This window comes from Geospiza fortis, unplaced genomic scaffold (assembly GCF_000277835.1).
Source record: "Geospiza fortis unplaced genomic scaffold, GeoFor_1.0 scaffold85, whole genome shotgun sequence".
Classification (NCBI taxonomy): domain Eukaryota; kingdom Metazoa; phylum Chordata; class Aves; order Passeriformes; family Thraupidae; genus Geospiza; species Geospiza fortis.
In genome coordinates this window covers 2209547-2232091 of record NW_005054358.1, presented here as the reverse complement: position 1 = coordinate 2232091, position 22545 = coordinate 2209547, and the positions used below count along the sequence as shown (strand labels likewise).

General features: G+C 48.8%; 1 protein-coding gene across 5 annotated transcripts in view; it reads right to left on the bottom strand.

Moving 5' to 3' along the window:
* Positions 1-22545, bottom strand: part of CACNA1B (calcium voltage-gated channel subunit alpha1 B) — a 330258-nt gene that overhangs the window by 199480 nt on the left and 108233 nt on the right. For all 5 annotated transcript variants that reach the window (XM_031059209.1, XM_031059210.1, XM_031059211.1 and 2 more), the window contains exons 4-6: positions 11283-11374; positions 8177-8329; positions 2418-2605 (exon numbers count right to left, since the gene is read on the bottom strand). In XM_031059209.1, the coding sequence (XP_030915069.1) occupies positions 2418-2605; positions 8177-8329; positions 11283-11374 (433 nt within the window). The remainder of the gene's footprint in view (positions 1-2417; positions 2606-8176; positions 8330-11282; positions 11375-22545) is intronic.

The following is a 22545-nucleotide window of genomic DNA, read 5'->3' as shown; positions in this document are numbered from 1 at the left end:
ATCCAGCCGAGAGCGACAGAGCTTCTCAAGGGCTGGAGCCCCTCTGCTCTGGAACCAGGCTGGGAGAGCTGGGGATGCTCACCCAGGGAGGAGAAGCTCCAGGGAGAGCTCAGAGCCCCTGGCAGGGCCTGAAGGAACTTATGAAAAGGAGGGAGAGGGACTTTTTATATGGGCAGAGTGACGCGACAAGGGGCAGTGATTTCAAAGTGAGAGAGAACAGAGTTAGATGGGATTTTGGGAATAGGGAATCGTTCCCTGTGAGGGCAGTGAGGCCCTGGCACAGGGTGCCCAGAGCAGCTGTGGCTGCCCCTGGATCCCTGGCAGTGCCCAAGGCCAGGCTGGACAGGGCTGGGAGCAGCCTGGGACAGTGGGAGGTGTCCCTGCCATGGCAGGGGTGGGATGGGATTATCCCTTCCCACCCAGACCATTCCATAATTCTATGGCTTCACTGCTGCTGCCTGTGCACAGCCTGACAATGCATCCACAAACGCCCCATGGAGGATTTCCAGTCCCTGCTGCAGCATAATCTGGGCTTTTGTCTCCTGTTTTCAATTTGATGGACTTGGAGTAGGCACAGAAGACACCAAACCAAGAAACAAGAGGCCAGAAAGCAGCACATGAGTGGAGCTGTGAAAAGGCTGAGGGCTGCACAGAGAGGATCTTCCCCACCCACAGCTTCTCTGTTTCCAAGCTGCAATAGCACAGCCAGGTCCTCAGCAAGCAGAGCAGCACACGGAGGGGCTGGCAGCCCTTGGGGACAAGGGACAGGCGGCAGGGGTGGCTCCTGGCATCACTGACTTCTGAGTGTCCCATGGCACAGCACAAAGCACTCAGCCTCCCCTCACTGAGGACATCCAGAGCCCCTCAGATCTGCCAGATCCAAGCACCAAACCCTGAGCTGAGGTCTCAGACCAACAAGTCCAACTCTGCAGCAGGACTGTCACAGTCCAAGCACTTCATCCCAGCCAGATCCAAGCACCAAACCCTGAGCGGGGGTCTCAGACACAACAAATCCAACTCTGCAGCAGGACTGTCACAGTCCAAGCACCTGCTCCCAATTCATGGGTATCCAGAATGAAACTACAACAGCTTCAATCAGCCCCCAAAATCAATACCCCCATAGTAAGCTCAGGGTTTTGCATGTGGTACGAGAGGCAGGTTGGGAGAAGATGATCTCATGCACCACATATTGATTAATCAATTCCAGCCAGGATGCTAATGGGCTTTTCTTAAAACGCTTGGCACCAGGAGGAAGGAGCAGAAATGCTGAATGAGAAAGGGAGAAACTGGTGGTGTGGTGAACCTTTAGGGTGAGGGGAGAAATCTTTTAGAGATGGCTTTAAGTGGTCAGAGACTGAGAATAAATGGAGGAACTGAGCAAGGAAGGGAGAAGGGAATAAATCACATTTATTGGCTCCAAACACAGCAGAATTGTACCTGGCAATTCACTGTGGCTGAGGATAATCCTTTCCTGTTGCAACAAAAACCCTCCCAGGAAGGACTGAAGGGGCTAGCAGGGCTCTGGAGTCACAGATGAAGAAAACTGAGCACAGCATCATCCCTGCAGCCAGAGAAATGGGCTGAGGGCATCAGTAATGCCTGACTTAGGGATTTTTCCATATAAACTACACCCTCAAATGAGAGCCTTGCACTGCCTGGAAGCCAGCAAAGGCTGGGGGAAATCATCCTGCTCTTTGTAAAACTGGGGAGAGCAAAACAGAACAGCCAAGAGGCTGTGCCAGTGGTGGTCCTGCCTTGCAGGAGGCAGGAATTCAGCCTGGTGCATCTTCTCTGCAGCCCACAGAGTCATGCCAGGGCTGAAGGTGAGTGATAGGGCTTTGTAAAACTGGACTGGACTAAGCAAAACCAGTCCTGGAGCTCAGTGTAACAAGTTTGATCACCCAGTCAGGAGAGAAAACCTCCAGGTACAAAATATGAAGGGGTTTCTGCTTTTGCCACCCAGTTTTGTACAATTTGGAATTTCTTTGGGGCATTGAGAGAACCTGCTCCTACTCACCCAGCAGAGCACAGGAGCACCTTGGGGCGACACCAGCTCCTGCACTGCCACCACCCAGGTTTCAGTTTTCTGACTGAAACCATCCTGAGAAATTTCTGACTGAAACCATCCTGAAGAGTTCTGGATTGGAGCCATCCTGAGAATGTCCTGACTGAAACCATCCTGAAGACTTCCTGTCTGGTGCTGCTGCATCCTCCTTCTCCTATTCATCCCATAGCTGAGCAACTCTGCACCCTCAAAGCACCACAGACTCAACCAGAAACAGACCCTCAGGAAAAAAGGAAAGATCCTCCTCAAAAGCAGGGGTTCAGGAGGTGAAAACCACACAAATAAGACACTTTTTTCTTCCCAGAACCATCTCTTCCCAGCCAACCCCCCCCAGCCCCAGCAGGGCACTCACATTGTAGAGGATGTCGGTCCAGCCCTCCATGGTGATGCACTGGAAGACGGTGAGCACGGCGAAGAGGATGTTGTCAAAGTTGGTGATGCCATAGTTGGGGCCCTGCCAGTACTCCCTGCACGTGGTCCCGCTCTCACACTGCCTGGCAGGAGGCTCCTCTCCACAGGGAAAATCCCCCACCTCCTCACCTGCAGAGAGGGAAGAGAAGTTACTGATTGGAGCTACCCTGAGGAGTTCCTGCTTGTTGGAACCGTCCTGAAAAGTTCCTGCTTGGAATCATCCTGAAAAGTTCCTCCTTGGAACCATCCTGAGATGTTCCTGTTTAGAACCATCCTGAGAAGTTCCTGACTGAAACCATCCTGAAGAGTTCCAGATTGGAACCATCCTGAAAAGTTCCTGCTTGTTGGAACCATCCTGAAAAGTTCCTACTTGGAACTATCCTAAAAAGTTCCTGCTTGAAACCATCCTGAGGAGTTCCTGCTTGTTGGAACCATCCTGAGAAGTTCCTGCTTGTTGGAACCATCCTGAGAAGTTCCTGTTTAGATCCATCCTGAAAAGTTCCTGATTGGAACCATCCTGAGAAGTTCCTGCTTGTTGGAACCACCCTGAGAAGTTCCTGTTTAGAACCATACTGAAAAGTTCTTACTTGCTGGAACCATCCTGAGAAGTTCCTATTTGGAACCATCCTAAAAAGTTCCTGCTTGGAACCATCCTGAGAAGTTCCTGCTTGTTGGAACCATCCTGAGAAGTTCCTGTCTGGTGCTGCTGCATCCTCCTGGCACCACTGCAAGGATTAAATTCACATTTTGGGTTTCTTTGTGCCACTATGGACATGGAAAAGTTGTTGTGCCCCTGTAATCATTTCCACACTGCTGGGCTGTGGGAGGTGGGTCAGTGGGAGTGGAGCAGAGCCATCCCTGAAGTGCCCAAAATTTGTATTTTGCCATCTCACATGGTGGAATTGTTTAGGTTGGAAAAGACCTCTAAGATCACCAAGTGCAAGCATCAACCCAGCACCACTAGCCAGTGTCCCCAAGTGCCACATCCACATGTTTTTGGGCACCTCCAGGGATGGGGACTCCACCCTGGGCAGCCCCTTCCAATGTCTGACCATCCCTCCAGTGAGGAAATTCCCCCTAATCTCCAGTCTAAACCTCTCCTGAGGCAACTTGAGGCCATTTCCTCTTGTTCTGCCACTTGTTACCTGGCAGAAGAGGCTTCCAAACTGCAAATAATTTCTGGCTTGTGACAGCCCAGTACATCTGAGAGGCCTGGAAATGGTGTAAGAGCAGCATGAAAAAAAAAAAAAAACAAAAAACCACACAAACCCCCCCCCCCCCGAAAAAAAAACAAACCCACACAAAATCCCCCCAAAACCCCAAAATAAACCAACACCACGAAAAATAAAACCAACAGTGTGGTAAAAGCGGGGCTTTGGGAACAGCGCACACTTCAAACACCCTCAAAGTGCTAAATATTTGCCCTATAGCATTAAAGCAAAAGGGCACCCTTCTGCACTAGTGCCAGTTTGGGGGTGTGGAGTGCCCCAGAATTGCCCTGGTACAGATGTTCGAGCACAGCTGCATGAGGAGCCCCTGGTGTCACCCCAAGGCAGCACTGGAGGACTCCAGCTCCTCCAGAAGCTCCACATTTCTGCTCCAAACAGAGGGAAAGGATCCATGTGGGAAGGTGCTTCTCTGCTGAGCCTCACTGCAGACACAGAGGAGGCCAAGGTGGACAAATCTGTCAGGGAAGGAGCACCAGGAATGGCCAGGACCATCCCAGCACCTTCCAGGCTCAGCTGGGAAGTGCTGCAGGCTGGAAAACTCCAGTGCTGGGTTTTCAGAGTAAGGAAATGTCACTATCATATTTTCTAGAAAAATTCCTTCGCCCAGGATTCTTCTCCCGGGAAGCTGAGAAGCCTCAGAGAAAAGGAAAACAATTCTTCTCTCATTTGCTTCTCCTGTGTTGTGCTCATGTGGAATGTGTTTGGAGATTGTTTACCCACAGGTGATTGTTCCATTGGATTCTGCTGGGAGTTGTTTTCACTCTTTGGCCAATCAGGGCCAAGCTGTGCCAGGACTCTGGAGAGAGTCAGGAGTTTTCATTGTTATCTTTTTAGCTTTCTGTGAGTATCCTTTCTGTATTCTTTAGTATAGTTTAGTATAGAATTCTTTAATATAGTATAATATAATATAATATCATAAAATAATAAATTAGCCTTCTGAGAACATGGTGTCAGATTCATCATTCCTTCCTTTGTCTGGGAACCCCACAAATACAATAAGCAAATATCCCAAGCGATGTCCCTGTTTAGAGAGCTGGGATTGGGGGAGCATTAAAGGGTTTTTAGAGGGACACATTATGGTAATGGAGCAGCAAACGGCACAAAATCCAGTTCACCAGGGGGAAAAGAAGGAGCAGCACTAACAAAAATTAGGAATAATCATTCCACAGAGCAAAGCCTGCAGGAGGAAAGCAAAATTGTCACAGTGGAGCAGAAGTGTGTGTAGATATATAAATATATATGTGACACTTTCCTGTTGACTCAACACCTCGGTGCAGGGCAAACCTCCAGCTCCCAGATGGGTCACCACAGGCTCTCACAAGGGCTTGGTGAGAGGAGAAAATGCCAAATCTGGCTCCTGCTGACCGTTTGTGAGTGTGCATTAAAAGAGGATCCAGTTTCATCTTCGTTTGGCCTTTTGCTGCCAGGGAATTCTCTGAAAATGCACTGCACATCTACCACAAAGGGCTGGGTGGGGGATTTTTTCCTTTTTAAAACTGTGACCAGAACTGGCCCTTACTCCTCATGGCTGGAGAAAACAAAAAATGGGGGAAATTCAAGGAAAAATGGGAAATAAATATGGTGCCCTTCTCTCCTGGAACAGCTTTGGGGCATTTGGGCTGGATCAGGTGCTTAAAAATAATCCTGTGTCAGCAGAGCAGGACAGCAAGGAGGGTGCAGGGAGAGGGAAACAAGACTGGAGCAAAACAGCCACTGAGTTTTCCCCATTTTTCCTTACAATAATGCCATGTTTCCAGCTCAGAACAGTCAGGCTGAAGGGGAAAGGCCTTGGATAACCCTTTGGCCATATTTTGGTGCCCAGCACCACTTTGTGCTGCAGTTCATCACTGACCTCCCCAGGCTATTGGCTCAGCAGAGCAGCGCTCAGTGTTGACACCTCTGCTTGGTCCCCTCATGGTGCACAGTTGGTCCCTCTGGCTCCCGATTCCAGGAAAAATCCCAGGGGTTTGCTCACTTTGGGGATTTGGAACAGAAAGAAGCAGAAGCAGCTTTCCCTCCTCCCATTTTCCACCCCCTACCAGAGGCATCTCTTTAATGAGTTCACATTTCCACCCTCAGGCTGGTTTGGAGCCCGTGGTCTCTGCCCAGGCTCCTTAATGCACCTCTGTGAGATGAGGAGCACTTAGGTTTGCAAAAGCTTTGTGGGTTGTTCTGCTGCTCTGCTCCCAGGGGATGCAGTGCCAGGAAACCTCACCGCCCTCTCCTTTCCAGAAACACCATTTCCTGCCTGGCAGCTGGAAGGGATGCTCAGAACTCACCCAAAGCCAGCTCAGCTCCCCCAGAGCCCCTTCCCCTGCCGGCTGAGGGGCTTTAGTATAGTTTAGTATAGTATTCTTTAACATAATATAGTATTATAAGGTAATAAATTAACCTTCTAATAACATGGTGTCAGATTCATCATTCTTTCCTTTGTCTGGGAACCCCACAAATACAATAAGCAAATATCCCAAGCGATGTCCCTGTTTAGAGAGCTGGGATTGGGGGAGCATTAAAAGGGTTTTTAAAGGGCCACGTTGTTGTTGCCACAGTGCAAGAGGTTTTACAGAGAGAAGTTTGAGCAGAGGATCCACATTTAACCCTGAAAGAATTTTCTACCAAGGTCATTGACACAGAAACCAAGAAAGAAAGAAGGAGAAATAAGAGAAACCTGCAACTGCCTGTTCCAATGAGCACTTTGTTTGTCTTTCCTGACCAATGAGCAAAGTGTAAACTGATGAGTTTGTAAGAATGTACAAAAAGCATGCAGGCTAGAATAAAAACAGTTTGAAGCCTTCTGAAAACGGAGTGTGTTGCTTTATATTGTGATCATCTCAACTACAACAAACCACAGCTCACAAGGAGCCAGGAGCTGCTGAAATGCAGCTCAGGCAGCAGAGCTCCAGCCATGCTCCCAGTTCCAGCTGGAATGCACCCAGCCAGCAAGAGGAGCTTGCACATGACATTAGCCATGATAAAAACCTGTCCTGGGTCCCCACACCCGGCCCAGACTCTCTTGGTCAGTGCTGATGGCAGAGATGAGTGTGCAGGGAGCACACATGGCTCTGGGGGGGATGTTGGCCTTTTGCACTGCTCTGGGGAGGGCAGAAAATCCTCCCTCATGAAAATCCTCCCTCATGAAAATCCTCCCTCATCAGGTGTCAGCCGTGAGGGAGAGCCTCGGGCTCTGCCTGCAGCTGCCTCCTGCTCACAAGGGATGCACAAACATCCTCTGCCTTGTTTGCAGTCTAACAGACCCGAAAATGCTCCTGGCAAGCCCCAACCTGCTCAGGATTCACCCTCCCCTCCACCTCAGCATGGATTCTGCTGCTCCCCCCACACCCATCCTGTCACTGCTGTCCCTGTCCCCACTGTCACAGCCCCTCACAGGGGTCACATCACCCACAAAGGGACTTCTCCCTCCAGCAAATCCAGCCCAAAACCTCCTTTCCTGCAGGAATTGCCAGAATTTTCTCACAAGTCACATCTCCTTCACAACCTGCTTTATGTTATTCCAGCATTCCACAGGAACATGAGCAAGAATTCCCTTTGCAAATCTCTGTGTACACTGAGTGTATTAAAGTGCTCCCATCAGAAAGCACCGTGAGGGATGCCCAGAGATTTGGCAGGGTTCTTTTATTACCATTGGATTGCAAGGAAATAAATCAATATTAAGACCTCTTAGTGATAATGACTGAAAATACAAGGCTGTGTTTTAAAGCAAGTCGATTGCACCTTAAAATGCAATGGTTTGGAGATAAGAACAACATTTTAATGTGTGTTATCAGGTAATAAACATATATTAACACTGCTATAAAGGAATGAGGTGGAACACGATGATCTTTAAGGTTCCTCCCAGCCCAAAGCATTCCATGATTCCCTGATTTGACACAGCTGTTCCCAGCCAAGAATCTCTGGGATCGTCCTTCTCCACCTCCATCTTCTGGGCTCTGTCACTCACTCCCAGGCAGACACACCATTTACTCTTCAGTGCCCAGTTTCCCTTCTCTGAAGGTCACTTTTATCCTTTCTCCATCAAAGGACTCCTTGCCTCCCATCTATAGCCCTTTTATTTTTTGGTTGCTCCCAGACTTTTCAGTCTTTTACTATTCCACACCAGAGTTTCCCCAGAAAGCTCCCCAGGAAACTCAATGTGCATGAAGCAAAACCCAAGGAAAATTAGACAGACACCATTAATTAATAAGAAACAACAGGGATTTTGTTCTGTGCTTCTGCTATGAGAAAATTCTTTTGGGATAGGAGGCCCTAAGGACTTTCATGTCACTCTTGGGCAGACTGGGAGCAGCACTGTGGCATCAGAGAGAGGAAAATCTTTCCCAGCCCGTGTAGGGTAAGCACAAAATTCTGTGTAATTCTCAGAATATGTGGGTAAGGAGGGGGAGAATGCAGGGAATGAGGCAAAAGGAAAAGCAGCACAGAAGCAGGAGGGGTAGGTCCAAAGGGCAGAGCTCACCTGTCTCGTTGGAAAAGCAGGTTTTGTGGAACTTGCCCATGTAAAACTCCAGCCCGATGATGGCAAACATCACGATGGCGAAGAAGAGGAGCAGCCCAATCTGCAGCAAGGGCACCATGGCCTTCATGATGGACTTGAGGACAACCTGCAGGCCTGTGGGGACACAAAAACACCTCAGGGAGGGGAGGAAAATGGGGCCTTGGGAGTGGAGAGAAGGTGGGAGACAGGGGCTGTCCAACTGAGCATTGGCAATACCAAGCAATGCTGCTCTTCCCAGGGTGCTATGAAACAATTTCCTGCCATGAGAGCAGGAGAGACAGCTGGGGGTTCTCCTTTTGTGGTGTCTTTTCTTCAAGTGACAGATCCAGTGGCTTGTTAAGCTTCAGAGGCACTCACAGGGTTTTTCCTGAAGCTGAGCCCGGTCCTTGGGGCAACTGTGGTGCAGCTTTGAACTCTACCTTAGGGCCAAGCAAGCCAGTCTGGTGTAGAGCAGGGGGACAAAAATTTAGTCCCACTTCTCCACATGCTGGACATGTCAGCTTTGGACAGCTGGAAGTGTCCAGACATGGAAGTTTCCAGACAAGCTGGAAGTGTCAACTTTATCCCACCAAATTCACACCGTGGCTGGACTCAGTGGTAATTAAGAAATTGGTGCTGAATTGTTATTACTGTTATTGTCTGACTGCACTGAAATGAAAGTGAGACCACAGCAGGAGATTAAACCTCAGCTAATACAATTATTTAGCTGCACCAGGGTCCCCTGCAGATATTTGCCAAAATAAATTCCAATTTGTGTCTATAGACACGAGGCTGAAACATTTCCCTGGAAGGAGGATTATGGTGGTGCTGGGAGAGATCAGGCAGGGTCTGGACTGCAGTGGAAACCTGTGCTGAGGAGCTCAGAGTGAGGGCAAAGAGAGAATGCCCAGCACCTGATCTTGTCACTGAGTTTGGAAGTGGAGGAGGGAAGCAAAGCCCCATGAGAGGATGTGATCCCTGTGCCAGGGACTGGGGGCTGCTCAGGAGCTTCTCTCCCCCTGCAAGGGACACTGCTGTCCCTGTCACACCCTGCTCTGCAGAAACACCCAAGGCTGCCCATCCACAGTTTTGTCACCAGCCCTGGCACTCGTTTCAGTTAAAGGCAGGGAGATAAGGAGAGCAGGCTGGAGATGGAGGTGGCTGATAACGTCCTGCTAAAACTAAAACTATACTAAAGAATACAGAAAGGATACAGACAGAAGGCTTAACAAGAATGATAATGAAAAACTCGTGACTGATTGCTCAGAGTCCAACACAGCTGGCTGTGATTGGTCATTCTTTAAAACAATTCACATGGACCAAATCAAACATTCACCTATTGGCAAACAATGTCCAAGCCACATTCCAAAGCAGCAAACAAACACAGGAGCAGCAATCAGATAATTATTGTTTTCATTCACACAAAAACCTGCACACAAAACCCTGCAGCTGCCCTGGTGGCCTGTCCTGAGGGCTGGGGGGTGAAGGATCATCCTTGTCCTGCCACCTTGTACAGCACCAGTGAGATGGAGATGGGCACAGACATTTAAAAAAGCAGCAAAGTCTTTTTGACAGGAAGAACACCGAGGGAATAAAAGGGAAGAATATTCTGTGTTTGTGGGTGGTTGCACATCAAGGTTATGCATTTATTACAGAAAAAAAAAACCCTATAAAATATTCAGCTTTCACCACATCACTAAAAACCTGAGAGCAATTGTTGTGGGGAGGTGTTGTGCTGGTCCAGGACACATCCCCAGGTGGAACACGTGTCCCACAGCAGGACAGGGACAGCTCTGAGGGGCCACCTCACTTCTGTGACAACCTCAGGCTGTCATTGCCACACCTTGCACAGGCAAAAGGTCCAGGGAAAAACATGCAGCACCATCTTCTTGTTGGAGACCTGCTAACAAATGCCACCTTTCCAAGGATCTGTCCTGGCTGGGAATTCAGATTGAAGCCCTGCCCATGAATGGAACATGATTTCAGGAATTGTTGGTGCTGTCTTGCCCCCAGGTGAATCCAGAGAACACCAGAGCATCCCACAGTGCCGCAGCTCCTTCCCGCAGCTCCTGCTGGAGGGTACAAACCTCTCTATTCCACGTCCAGGAATGAAAGAGCTCCTAGGAGTGATCCCTGCTGGGGGCAGAGCAGCTGTGACTGTGACAGAAAAAGGCAGAAAGCCACGATGTGGGCACTGGGATGGTTTCAGGCCATGATGCAGCTCCTCACTCAGCATTCAGACCCCTCAGGTACACACACAAAATGCATAAATCAGTAGGCAAGGCCAGATCCCACCTGCTCTTTCCCCCTTAATTTTCTCCCTGTCACTGTCATATTTTCTGGAAAAATCCCTTTGCCAGGATTTCTTCTCCTGGGAAGCTGAGAAGCCTCAGAGAAAAAGGAAAACAATTTTACCTCATTTGCTTCTCCTGTGTTTTGCTGCTTTGGAATGTGGTTGGAGATTGTTTATCCAACATATTAATTGTTTTGATTTAATGACCAATCACTGTCCAGCTGTGTCAGGGCTCTGGAGAGTCACAGGTTTTTAATTAGTATCTTGTTTAGCCTTCTGTCTGTATCCTTTCTCTATTCTTTAGTATAGTTTAGTGTAGCATTCTTTTATATAATATAGTAACATAAAATAATAAATTAGCCTTCTAAGAACATGGAGTCAGATTCTCAATTCCTCCTCCATCCAGAGGACCCTGAAAATACCACAAATGGTGACCCCATCTCCGCTTTACTAAAAGGGTCAAATGCCCAGCACAGGATGCTCAGCTGATCAAAACCATCAGGAGATCCAAGCTGAAAAGCCTGAAAGCTGCAAAATTCAGCTCTCAGGTCTGCTCTCCCCAGAGAATTCCTTCACCCCCAAAGACAAAAGGGTCCTTGGACAAATCCCAATCCTCACCTGCAGATTTGGGAGCTGAAATCAGCACAAAATGGGACGAGAAACAACCAGACCCTGCTGAGGGCAGGAGCAACCAACCCCAAAGAGGCAAGGGGAGAAAATATTGCTGAGAAAAGCAATAACACCCCAAACCTACAGAGCCCTTGGGCTGGGACACAACGTGGGCACAACACTCACTTGGGATTCCTGACACGAGTTTCAGGGGCCGCAGCACCCGCACAGCTCGCAGGGTCCGCAGGTCAAAATCAGTCCCAGCAGTGGCCAGAATCCTGCAGGGAAACAGGAAAAACAATCCAGATTAAATGCAAATTCCTCTTTCCAAAGCATGGCTAAGTTTGGTGTAAAATCAGAAAATATTGGAGCTGCTTTAAACGAAATTTCAGATTAAATGCAAATTCCTCTTTCCAAAGCATGGCTGAGTGTGGTGTAGAAGTAGCAAATATTGGAGCTGCTTTAAAAAAAATAAAAGATCCTGATTAAACACAACTTCCTCTTTCCAAAGCATGGCTAAGTTTGGTGTAAAACCAGCAAATATTGGAGCTGCTTTAAAAACAAATCCAGATTAAATGCAAGTTCCTCTTTCCAAAGCATGGCTAAGTGTGGTGTTGTGAGATTCACATCCTCTGAACCTGAGAGAAGCAATTGAGATAAGAATTGGTTTGATCATTCTTTTCTCTGCTTCTCTCAGGTTCAGAGAATATGAATCCCACATGGTGTAAAACCAGCAAATATTGGAGCTGCTTTAAAAAAAAATCCATATTAAATGCAAATTCCTGTTTCCAATGCATGGCTAAGTGTGGTGTAAAACCAGCAGGTTTTGGAGCTGCTTTAAAAAACAAATCCAGATTAAATGCAAATTCCTGTTTCCAAAGCATGGCTAAGTGTGGTGTTGTGAGATTCACATCCTCTGAACCTGAGAGAAGCAAAGAAAAGAATGATCAAAACAATTCTTATCTCAATTGCTTCTCTCACTGCTTCTCTCAGGTTCAGAGAATGTGAATCCCACATGGTGTAAAACCAGCAAATATTGGAGCTGCTTAAAAAAAATAAATCCAGATTAAATGCAAATTCCTCTTTCCAAAGTATGGCTAAGTGTGGTGTACAACCAGCAGGTTTTGGAGCTGCTTTAAACAAAAAAAAATCCAGATTAAATGCAAGTTCCTCTTTCCAAAGCATGGCTGAGTGTGGTGTTGGAAGTTCCTCATTCTCTGAACCTGAGAGAAGCAGAGAGAGCAGCAATTGAGATAAGAATTGTTTTGATCATTCTTTTCTCTGCTCTCTCAGGTTCAGAGAATATGAATCCCACATGGTGTAAAACCAGCACATATTGGAGCTGCTTTAAACAAAAAAAAAAAAAAAATCCAGATTAAATGCAAATTCCTCTTTCCAAAGCATGGCTAATTGTGGTGGCAAATATTGGAGCTGCTTTAAACTCTGTGATCACATTGTGGATTGTGTTCAGTGAAAGGAAGTAATTCCCACAAACTCCAGGGCTGCTGTAGGAAAATCTCCAATTATGAGGCCACTGGACATCATCAGGCACTAAAGAGCTGCACCCTGTGCCCCAGGAAAGCACAAAAAGGAGACAGAGAGAGGGAGCTGAATCCCTCAGTTATGCTGGAAATCACCTTCCAGAACTTCCCATAATAAATCCACAAATCCTTCAATTTGATGTCTGGTGTTTCCCAACACCTGAAGCAGTTTCTGCTCAGAGTTTTTTCTCTGTGTGCAAAATAATTTTTGCTCAGAGGAGAACACTCAGAGAGCAGGGTGTGGGTCTGACACACCGTGAAATCCAGCCCCAAAGCAGAAGGGGTCTTAAAAATGTGATGCTCTGCACAGAAAATGAAATGGATCCCCTGGTTTAGGGCACAGCAAGCAGAGGAATATTGTCCCAGTGGGCACAAGTGACAGTGATGAGAAATCACAAAGCCAGCTCTGCCCCACAGCACGGCCACCTTCACCAATTCCTGCAGCACTTCTGGGATGCTCCAGCAAAAACAAACTCCTTTATTTGGGCCTGTGCTCATCTAAAGGTGGGGTTTCATGATCCTGGGGGGCTTTTCCAGCCTAAACAACTCTGATTGTAACCCAAGCCAAGCCCAAACCCTCCCACCAGCCTCCATCCTCTGCACCACTCCCAGTGACCATGAGAATCTGGCCTTTTTTCCTCACTTTCCTGATAACAGGAGCCCTCTTCCCTCACTTTCCTGATAACAGGAGCCCTTTTCTCCCCATTTTCTTGACATCAGGAGCTCTTTTTTCCCATTTTCTTGCTATCAGGAGCCCTTTTTCCTCAGTTTCTTGGCACCACGAGCCCTTTCTGCTTAGTTTCTCATTAACAAGAGCCCTTTTGGCTCAATTTTTTGATAACAACAGCGTTTTCCCTTCCATTTCTTAAAAACAGGAGTCCTTTTCCCTCTGTTTCTTGACACCAAGAGCCCTTTTTGCTAAGCTTTTTTATAACAGGAGTCCTTTTTCCTCAATTTCCTGATAACAGGAGCCCTTTTTTCCTCAGTTTCTTGGCACCACGAGCCCTTTCTGCTTAGTTTCTCATTAACAAGAGCCCTTTTGGCTCAGTTTTTTGATAACAACAGCGTTTTCCCTTCCGTTTCTTAAAAACAGGAGCCCAGAGCCCTTTTCCCTCAGTTTCTTGACACCACAAGCCCTTTTTGCTCAGTGTTTTTATAACACGAGCCCTTTCTCCTGAGTTTCCTGATAACAGGAGCCCTTTTCCCTCAGTGTCCTGATAACAGGAGTGCCTTTTTCCCCATTTTCTTGACACCAGGAGCTCTTTTTTCCCATTTTCTTGCTAACAAGAGCCCCTTTTCCTCAGTTTCTTGACAAAAGGAGCCCTTTGAGATTAGTTTCTTGCTAACAAGACCCCTTTTTCCTCAGTTTCTTAATAACAAGAGCCCTCTTTACTCAATTTCCTAATAACAGGAGTCCTTTTTCCTGAGTTTCTTGCTAACAGGAGCCCTTTTCCTCAGTTTCTTGACACCAGGAGCCCTTTCTGCTTAGTTTCTTGCTAGCAAGAGCCCTTTTGACTCAGTTTTTTGATATCAGGAGCCCTTTTTCCCTCACTTTCCCAATAACAGGAGTCCCTTTTTCCTGAGTTTCTTGCTAACAGGACCCCTTTTCCTCAGTTTCCTGATAACAGGAGCCATTTTCCTCAGGTTTTTTGATAACAGGAGCCGTTTTTCCTGAGTTTCTTGCTAACAGGAGCCCTTTTTCTGCAGTTTGTTGACAGCAGGCTGCAGAGCATTCAGCAGTGCTCAGCCACCATAAACCAGCCCAAGGAAAAGCAGAGTTTTCTGAAGCAGCTGCACAATTGCACTCAGAGCTGAGCAGGATGTGGCCGTGGCAGTGCAGGGAGCACTCCCAGAATAAATCCCTGCCCTTACCTCAGTGACTGCCCGAGCCTGGCGCAGGGAAGAGCAGGCTCAGCATTGCTGGGCGGAAAGGGCCAGACTCCAGCAGCAGGAGGTGCTGGAGATCAGGAAAAAAACCTGCTGGGATCTTGGATGGCAGGAGGCAGAAGCCAGCCAGGACCTGAGGAGCTGAGTATTTATTCTATAGGACACCTGTTCCCACATTTTCACGACCTTAAAATTCCCATGACATCAGCTCCATGGATGCAGTTGGAGCACGAGCAACAGGAGACGATTTAAACCAAGAACCAGCACATGCAGAGCTTTTAATCCAATCTTCTGCACCCAGGCCACTGATTTCATCCTCTGCTCCCTTCCTCCATCCTCACAGCTTAATTGCTCACTTATGGACCTGTGCAGTGTGGGAATAACCCAGGGTGGAGATAATCCTGAACATCCACCCTGGAGGATGCTCCCAACAGCACAGTCAGTGTGATCTGAGCCAGGATGGATAGATTCTGGGAATAAAAAATGTATAGGATGTATGGTTTCTGGGAATAAGAAATGTATAGGATGTATGGATTCTGGGAATAAGAAATGTATATACATAAGAAATGTATAGGATGTAGAGTTTCTGGGAATAAAAGATGTATAAGATGGATAGTTTCTAGGAGCCCCCAACACGGGAATAATGTGCTCTGACTCCATGATTTAGAAGGCTGAACAATTGCTTTATTAACCTATATTATATTACACTAATACTATAGTATAACTATACTAAAGAGATACTAAAGAAAACCTGTGACTGTCTCAGACAGTCATGACACAGCTTTGACCCAATTGGCCAAGGAATCAAAGCAACCTTCACTGGCATCCAATTAACAAATCACTTTGGGTAAACAATCTCCACAACACATTCCACATGTGCCAAACAAGAGGAGCAGCAAATAGAGATAAGAATTGTTTTCTCTTCTTCTCAGAGGTTCTCACTGCCTTCCCCAGTAAAAATCCTGGGAGAGAGAATTGTATTTGCAGGAAATGCCCGGACAAAGGCCGGAATGATGAGTCTGACTCCATGTTCTCAGAAGGCTAATTTATTACTTTATGATATTATATTATATTATATTAAAGAATATACTATACTACACTAAAGAATACAGAAAGGATTCTTACAGAATGCTAAAAAGATAATAATAAAAACTCCTGACTCTCTCCAGAGTCCCGACACAGCTTGGCCCTGATTGGCCAAAGAGTGAAAACAACTCCCAGCAGAATCCAATGGAACAATCACCTGTGGGTAAACAATCTCCAAACACATTCCACATGAGCAGGAGAATGAGGCAGAGGCTGGGCAAGCCCAGGCTGGGCATCCAGCACTGAGCTGCATCCTGCAGCACCCTGGCATCCCTTGCCCATCCCCAGCCAGGCTGTGCCAGCACTGGAACCAGGGCACAGGGGGCCCTGAGGCTTTTAAGAAGCCTTGTGGTGTCAGCATCCCTGCCAGGAGCCCTCAGGATGCCGGGAAGGACCCGGGGGCAGCAGCTGGAGCACAACAAAGCAGCTCATGGGGGGGAACTGTGCCAGGGTGGGGATGGTGCCTCTGCCCCTACAGAACCACAGCTCATTTACAGCATTCCTAAAGTGCCTGGGAACACATCTCAGTGAGGGGGAGACCTTAATTAACATCATCTGGGGCATTTGCCAAAGTGCTACCTTTGTTTTACTTTTTCCCTCTGAAAGCTCATAAGAGCCACTGCGAGTTAGGTCAGGAGGAGTGGGAAATCATCCTTACAAAGAAGAGGAATGGAGAGATCAAAGGAGCCAGCTGACAAGCACATCCCAAACTCCTGCTGGAACATCCCTGGCTGCACAGCCAACAGCTGAGAACAAAGCAGAGGTGGTGGGGAACCCAGTGCCAGAAGGGGAAATCGGTTGGGAAAAGCAAAAACAAGAAGGAAAAATCAGATTTTAGGTGATAAATGGCTTGATCTGCTGCCATTTCTGTGGCTCAGTGGGTTTCACAGAAGCACAGAGACTGGATATGTTTGGGATGTTGCCTTGGATTGCAGTTCCAAGGGTTTAAGTGAAAAAAAATCAATTCCTCTGTGGAAGTTGTCTTTTTTGTGATGGCCAAACACCAAACCTTTCTTATTCTTGTGCTGCTGAGGAGAACCTGGGCACCTACCCTGCCATCCCTGGGGGCTCAGGACAGCGGCACTCACTGCCCAATTTCACCATCACTTGGTTAAATGCTGCTTTTCTCTCTCTCTCCTCCACTAAGGAGCCCTGACTGACAGCTCTTCCCAGAGACAGCCCAGCTGTGGGATAAATGCTTGATAACTTTTTTTCCAGTAACGCCTGGAATAAATTATGAAAGCAGCTTGTTCCTCTGTGTATAAAAGAAAGCAAAGAGTGAAGGGAAAGTTCCTTCCCTGAATGTTCTGATACCATAAATAATTAGCAATCCCTTCCTGTAAGGGGCTGGGAGCTCAGGATTGATTTGTTCTGGTTCAGCAAGACCCTGGCTGCCATGAATATCCTCAGTGAAGCCCTGAGCAAGGAAAATACCTTGGAATTCCTTCAGGTTTAGCCCCAGTGCTCCAAATCCTGAGGATTGGAGTGGGGAAAAGCAAATCCTGTTCCTCAGGATCATCCCCACCTTGTCTGAGAGCCATGAATGCCTCCCATGGGATCTCACCACTGGATAATACTGGTGCCACTGCTGAGGAGGAATCACTGCAATAACTTGGGGGTATTTTAATGTAACCTTGCTAATTTTTATAAATTCTACTCCTGGAAAGAACCCCAAAACCTCAGAGAGAGAAAAAACTCCAGTAGATCATACCCATTCCCTAAACCTGACTTGGAGCACCCCCATTCCCTAAACCTCACTGAGCACCAATGGTTAACAAGCCCCAGTGACCCCTGGGAATGGGATCCAGTGGGAAACCCAAAATAACTAACTTCATGCTGATTGGCTGAGTGGTTTAAGGTGTTTCCCCATCTGTGGGTCACCTGCAGGCTGATTGTCACCTCTGTCCTTCCCAATGTCTCCTCTGCTGCCCGCAGGCTGGAGAAGGAATTGGGAACAGAAACATTGCACCATTCTGGCCCTGAATTCCAGCAGACAGGCAGCACCTGGAGGTGCCACAACCTCTGGCCCTTTGTGCCACCAGGGCACCCCAGCCCCGTTTCCCTGAAGGTTCCCAGTGGATCACAAAGGTTTGGAGAGGATGAAGCCCACGGCCAAGGGAGAAACCTCCCAGCTGCACCCACTGAGGGCTGCAGGAGGTGCAGGGAGGGTCCTGGGGGCTCTGTCTGCTCAGACCCCCTCAGCTGCTCATGCCTCAGGGTTTAGCTTTTCTGTTTTTCACATTCCGTGCTGCTTTAGTGGGTGGGTCTGGGCTTCATATCAGGGCATGGTGAGCTCTGTGCACAGAGCAGGGAGACAAAACAATTCCTGCTCCAGCTGGGCACCAAGGACAAATGATCCAAATCTCAGCCCCAGAGCACAAACACCGTGGGCTGGAGAGAGAAAAACAAGCAGGGTGGGACTGCATGGGCTAAAGCTGGAATGGGACAATGAACTGCAAGATGCAAATGGAGCAGAACTGATCCCAGTGACAGACCCCGTGCCTGGTTGTGCATTTTGGGGCCATTTTGGTTCATCTTGGGTGCAGCCCTGGCTGGGCTCTTGTGCTGCCCAAGGTGGATCCATGGAGGCTTTGAATAAATCCCTGCTTTATTCTTTAGCTCTGTCCAGCCTCTGCTCTAGGGCAGCCTGCACAAGGCATCCCTGCAGGGCACAGCAGCACCAGCCGTTGTCACCCTTGCGCCACCCGCACGCAGCCTGGGGACACTGCTCGGTGTCACTGCGGGATGTGGCCTGGCAGATTGCCCCAGCCAGGACCTGAGGGCAGCACGGGCACCCAGCCAAGGTGTGCCTGTAGCCATGCCCAGGGATGTGGCTGTCACTCTGCCCAGCTGGCTGGTGCCAGGCCTGCGGTGGCAGCGCTGGCAGTGCCACAGCTCCGAGCGGGGACACGCGGTGTCAGAGCGGTTGGAAAGGTGCCCTTTTCCACTGAGTTCGATTTCACAGCTGTGAGCTTCATCTTGACTACCAAAGGCACGGAGGGGAGCCCAGGCCTGGGCTGATAAGTCAATGGGAGGTGCTAATTGCGGCATTTAATTTATGGCAGTGCCAGGTTCAGCTGGTGGCTCTGTCACTCAGTGCTGGTGACTCCCCTCCAGCTGTCCTGTCCCTGCCACACAAAGGGCCTGGCTTGGCAGGGCTCTGCCTCTGCTGTAGATCACCAGCACCAGCCCTCAGCATCCCAGCAGAGCCTGCATATTGCATCTGATCCTGCTCCTGACCTCCACATGGACAGCACAAGGGACAGACCCCACCCTTTCCTCCCAGCAGAGCACCTCAGGCTGGTCCCCTGTCCTGGATTGCCAAGCAAATTGTATTCTATTGCCATCTGTATGGCAGCTGTCTCCTATTCAGTGGGCAGTTTTCCTTCTCTCTTCCAAAACCAATCCTCCCTCAGGGGAGACATCTGCTGATAACAGCTATTGAATGTCACTGCATGACTGATAAGAACTATAGCATCCCATTGGGAGAGGCTCTGCCCTGAAGGAGGAGCCAAGCATTGCTACCTGGATAGAATCTTGTGATTTTGGAGCACCAGCACAGCTTCTCCACTGGATTTCCCAGAGGAACAGCAGCTGCCTCTTCCCCTGGATCTTCACAGGAAGACTGCACCTTTCTCCAGAATCTCTGCTCCAACAGAACCACACCTGACACTGCAGGAGGGCTGCAGCCACAATGCCAATGGGACGGCTGCCAGCACCCTGATCCACAGGTTGTCAGGTTGGGTTCTGACTCTGTCAGTGTTGTTCTAGTGTACTGCATTGTTTATTTTATCTTTTTTTTCCCTAATAAAATCTCCCATATTTTCTGCTCCCATATTATTGCCTGAGAGCCCCTTAATTTAAAATTTATAGCAATTTGGAGGGAGGGGGTTTACATTTTCCATTTCAGGTGAAGCTCCTGCCTTCCTTAGCACACACCTGTCTTTTTAAACTGAGACATCCCCACACTCAGATAAACGTGTTTGCTCCCAAATGGATTCTATCCATCAAGGGATAAACCTCTCCTTAGCTCTAACATGAAGGGAACAGAGGGCAAAGTAAAGTACACCCAATATTTGGCAGCAAAGGGCTTCAGAGGCACAAACAGCCCAACCAGAGGAGGAAATTCAGAGGAGATCCCATCAATCCATAAAATACCTCCAAGGGGTGTCAGAGGATGGTGCCAGATTCTGTTCAGTGACAGAACGAGAAGCAATGGCCATAAACTAAACCACAACATGTTCCACATCAAAATGAGGAAGGAATTCTTTCCCTGGGGGTGGCAGAGCCGTGGAACAGCTGCCCAGGGATGAGGTGGAGTCTCCCTCTCTGGAGACATCCCAACCCCACCTGGGCATGTTCTTATGTCACCTGCTCCAGGTGACCCTGCCTTGGCTTGGCCTGGATGATCCCCAGAGGTCCCTTCCAACCCCAGCTGTTCTGGGATTCTGTGATTCCCTGGTCTCACCCCAAACAGGTGCATTTCTGAGCCAGCATTACATTCACCACCAGCCTCCTGCAGTGCCCAGATGTGAACACAAACTCCCTCCTCCTCTGCATGGTAGAAATGCTCCCAAGTCGTGGGAGGACACAGAGCAAAACAGGAACAAAATCCTCTCCCCAGAGCGCCTGAAACTCACTTTTGGCAGTGTAATTCCTGAGCCAGGCTCCAGGGAGAAGCTGGGGAGGGAGAGTGTCTGGAGCCAGCCCCTCCTCTGCTACAGCCACCCACAGCAGCCAGGCAGGGATGGCCACTCAAATCCACCAAAGGAGGATTTTCAGGGCTTGGGTTGTGCCCAGGATGAAGGAAGATGTTCTGATGCTGAGGCAGCTGCTCGAAGAAGTCCTTGTTGCTGCTAAGCAGGAGAGACAGGGACATGCAGCACTGCAGAGTGGCAAAGGAGGCTCGTTTGCAATCAGCACTGACAGCTGGCAGGAAAATGCACACGGCCAAAACCATCCCAGGGAGCTCACGCTGGGAAAACAGAGTGCAGAGGAGTTAAAAGCACCCTGCACTTCACTGGGAGTCAGAAAGTAGGTCACACCTTGAGCCTCACCCACTACCAGCACAGAGGAGAGGTGCTGCTGGCTGTCCTTGGGAATGGCCATCCCAGAATGTCACTGCAGAGGTCCTGAGGGCAGGAGCTGGGAGCAGAAAGCATTTCCTGGAGAGTTCTGGTGCCACCCAGCCCACGGTCAAGACATGAAGGGTTTTGTCTCAGTAGCAGACAAGATTCTTCAAGGGGAATTTCAGGATCAGCAAAACGTTTCAAGTATTTTTACTTTAGGGGATGTAAATGAGAGAGCAACAGAACAACATTTGGGGACTGTTTCATTTGTCAAGTTCTAAAATGAAGCATTCCCAGCTTTAAATACATTTTCCTTTTTAGTGGAAGCAATTCTTGTCAAGCCTGCAAATAGTTTTGCCTTGATTTAATGCTGCCATTTTCCCAAAAAATACAAACTCCTGAGCCCTGTGTGAGTGAAAAACGTCACCCAAACCAAACCCTGCCCTTCAGAGCTGTGCCAGGAATGCTGGAGGAGCAGAGCTCTGCTCTCCACGAGCTGCAAGCACAAAGCAAAGGGCACAGGCCAGCTGGTGGGTGGATGGGGGATGGATTTTCCTGCCAGGTGGGCTAACAGGGCAGCACAGACTGCAGGAGGAGAGAGCTCTGAGTCACCAGAACACATCCCAACCCTCCTTCCTCCAGGAGCACGGAGGAGAAGCTCCTTGCCAGGCTGCCCTGGGAGCTGTGACGAGGGCTGTGTTATTTGGAGGCACAGCCACCTCACCCTCTGCACCTGGCCAGCCCCCAGGAGGAGCTGCCTCTGAGCTGGGCAGGAAATTCAGCACTATCACATCCCATCAGAGCTGGAAAAGCAAAACAAAACAGGTGGGAAGAGGAGCTCAGCCTTCCCCTTGGTGCCAGGAGAGGGAGGGGAGCAGCAGCCAGAGGGGAAGGAAAACCACGGGCCAGTGCTGAGCACATCAGCCAGAGAAGGGAAGGAAAACACCTGGCAGTGCTGGGCACATCAGCCAGGAGGGAAAGGAAAACCACGGGCCAGTGCTGAGCACATCAGCCAGGAGGGAAAGGAAAACCACGGGCCAGTGCTGGGCACACCAGCCAGGAGGGAAAGGAAAACCATGGGCCAGTGCTGGGCACATCAGCCAGGAGGGAATGGAAAAGCACCAGGCAGTGCTGGGAACATCAGCCAGGAGGGAATGGAAACTCCTGGCAGTGCTGGGAACATCAGCCAGGAGGGAATGGAAACATCTGCCAGTACTGGGCACATCAGCCAGGAGGGGAAGGAAATCTGGCACTGCTGGGCACATCAGCCAGGAGGGAAGGGACACCTTGTGGTCTGTGACTCTTTTCTGGGCCCTTGCACCATCACAGCAAGCTGCCCTGGCCAGGTAATAATTAGCTTAGACTCCATATATTTCACAGAAGGCTGATTAATAATCTTTATTAAGGAGCCCATTGCTCTTTTATGGACAGTTATGATACAGGTGGACTTGACTGGTCCTCCAATCCAAACACCATCACCAGTGGCCAATTAAGAAACCACCCCTTGGTAAACAAATCTCCATAACACATTCCACATGTGCACAACAACAGGTGCAGCAGGTTAAGACAATAATTGTTTCTCATTCTTTTCTCTGATCCTTTCACAGCCTTCCCCAGAAAGGCCTGGGAAAGTTGTGTTTCTCTCTGTGGCCAGAGAGCTGTTGTCACACTGCACTGAGGGGTTTTCTCCACCAGCCACAGCTGAAGCAAGCCCCGGACTCTGAAGAGCTGGGGGATGTCCCAGTGCAGCCCCTCCACCCTAAATCCTGCTGGGGTGGGCAGATAATGAGAAAAGATCAACACTCGTGCAGAGTGAGAGCCCAAAACATCCATAAAATAAATGGGAAAGCAGAGGGGGGCCAGGGC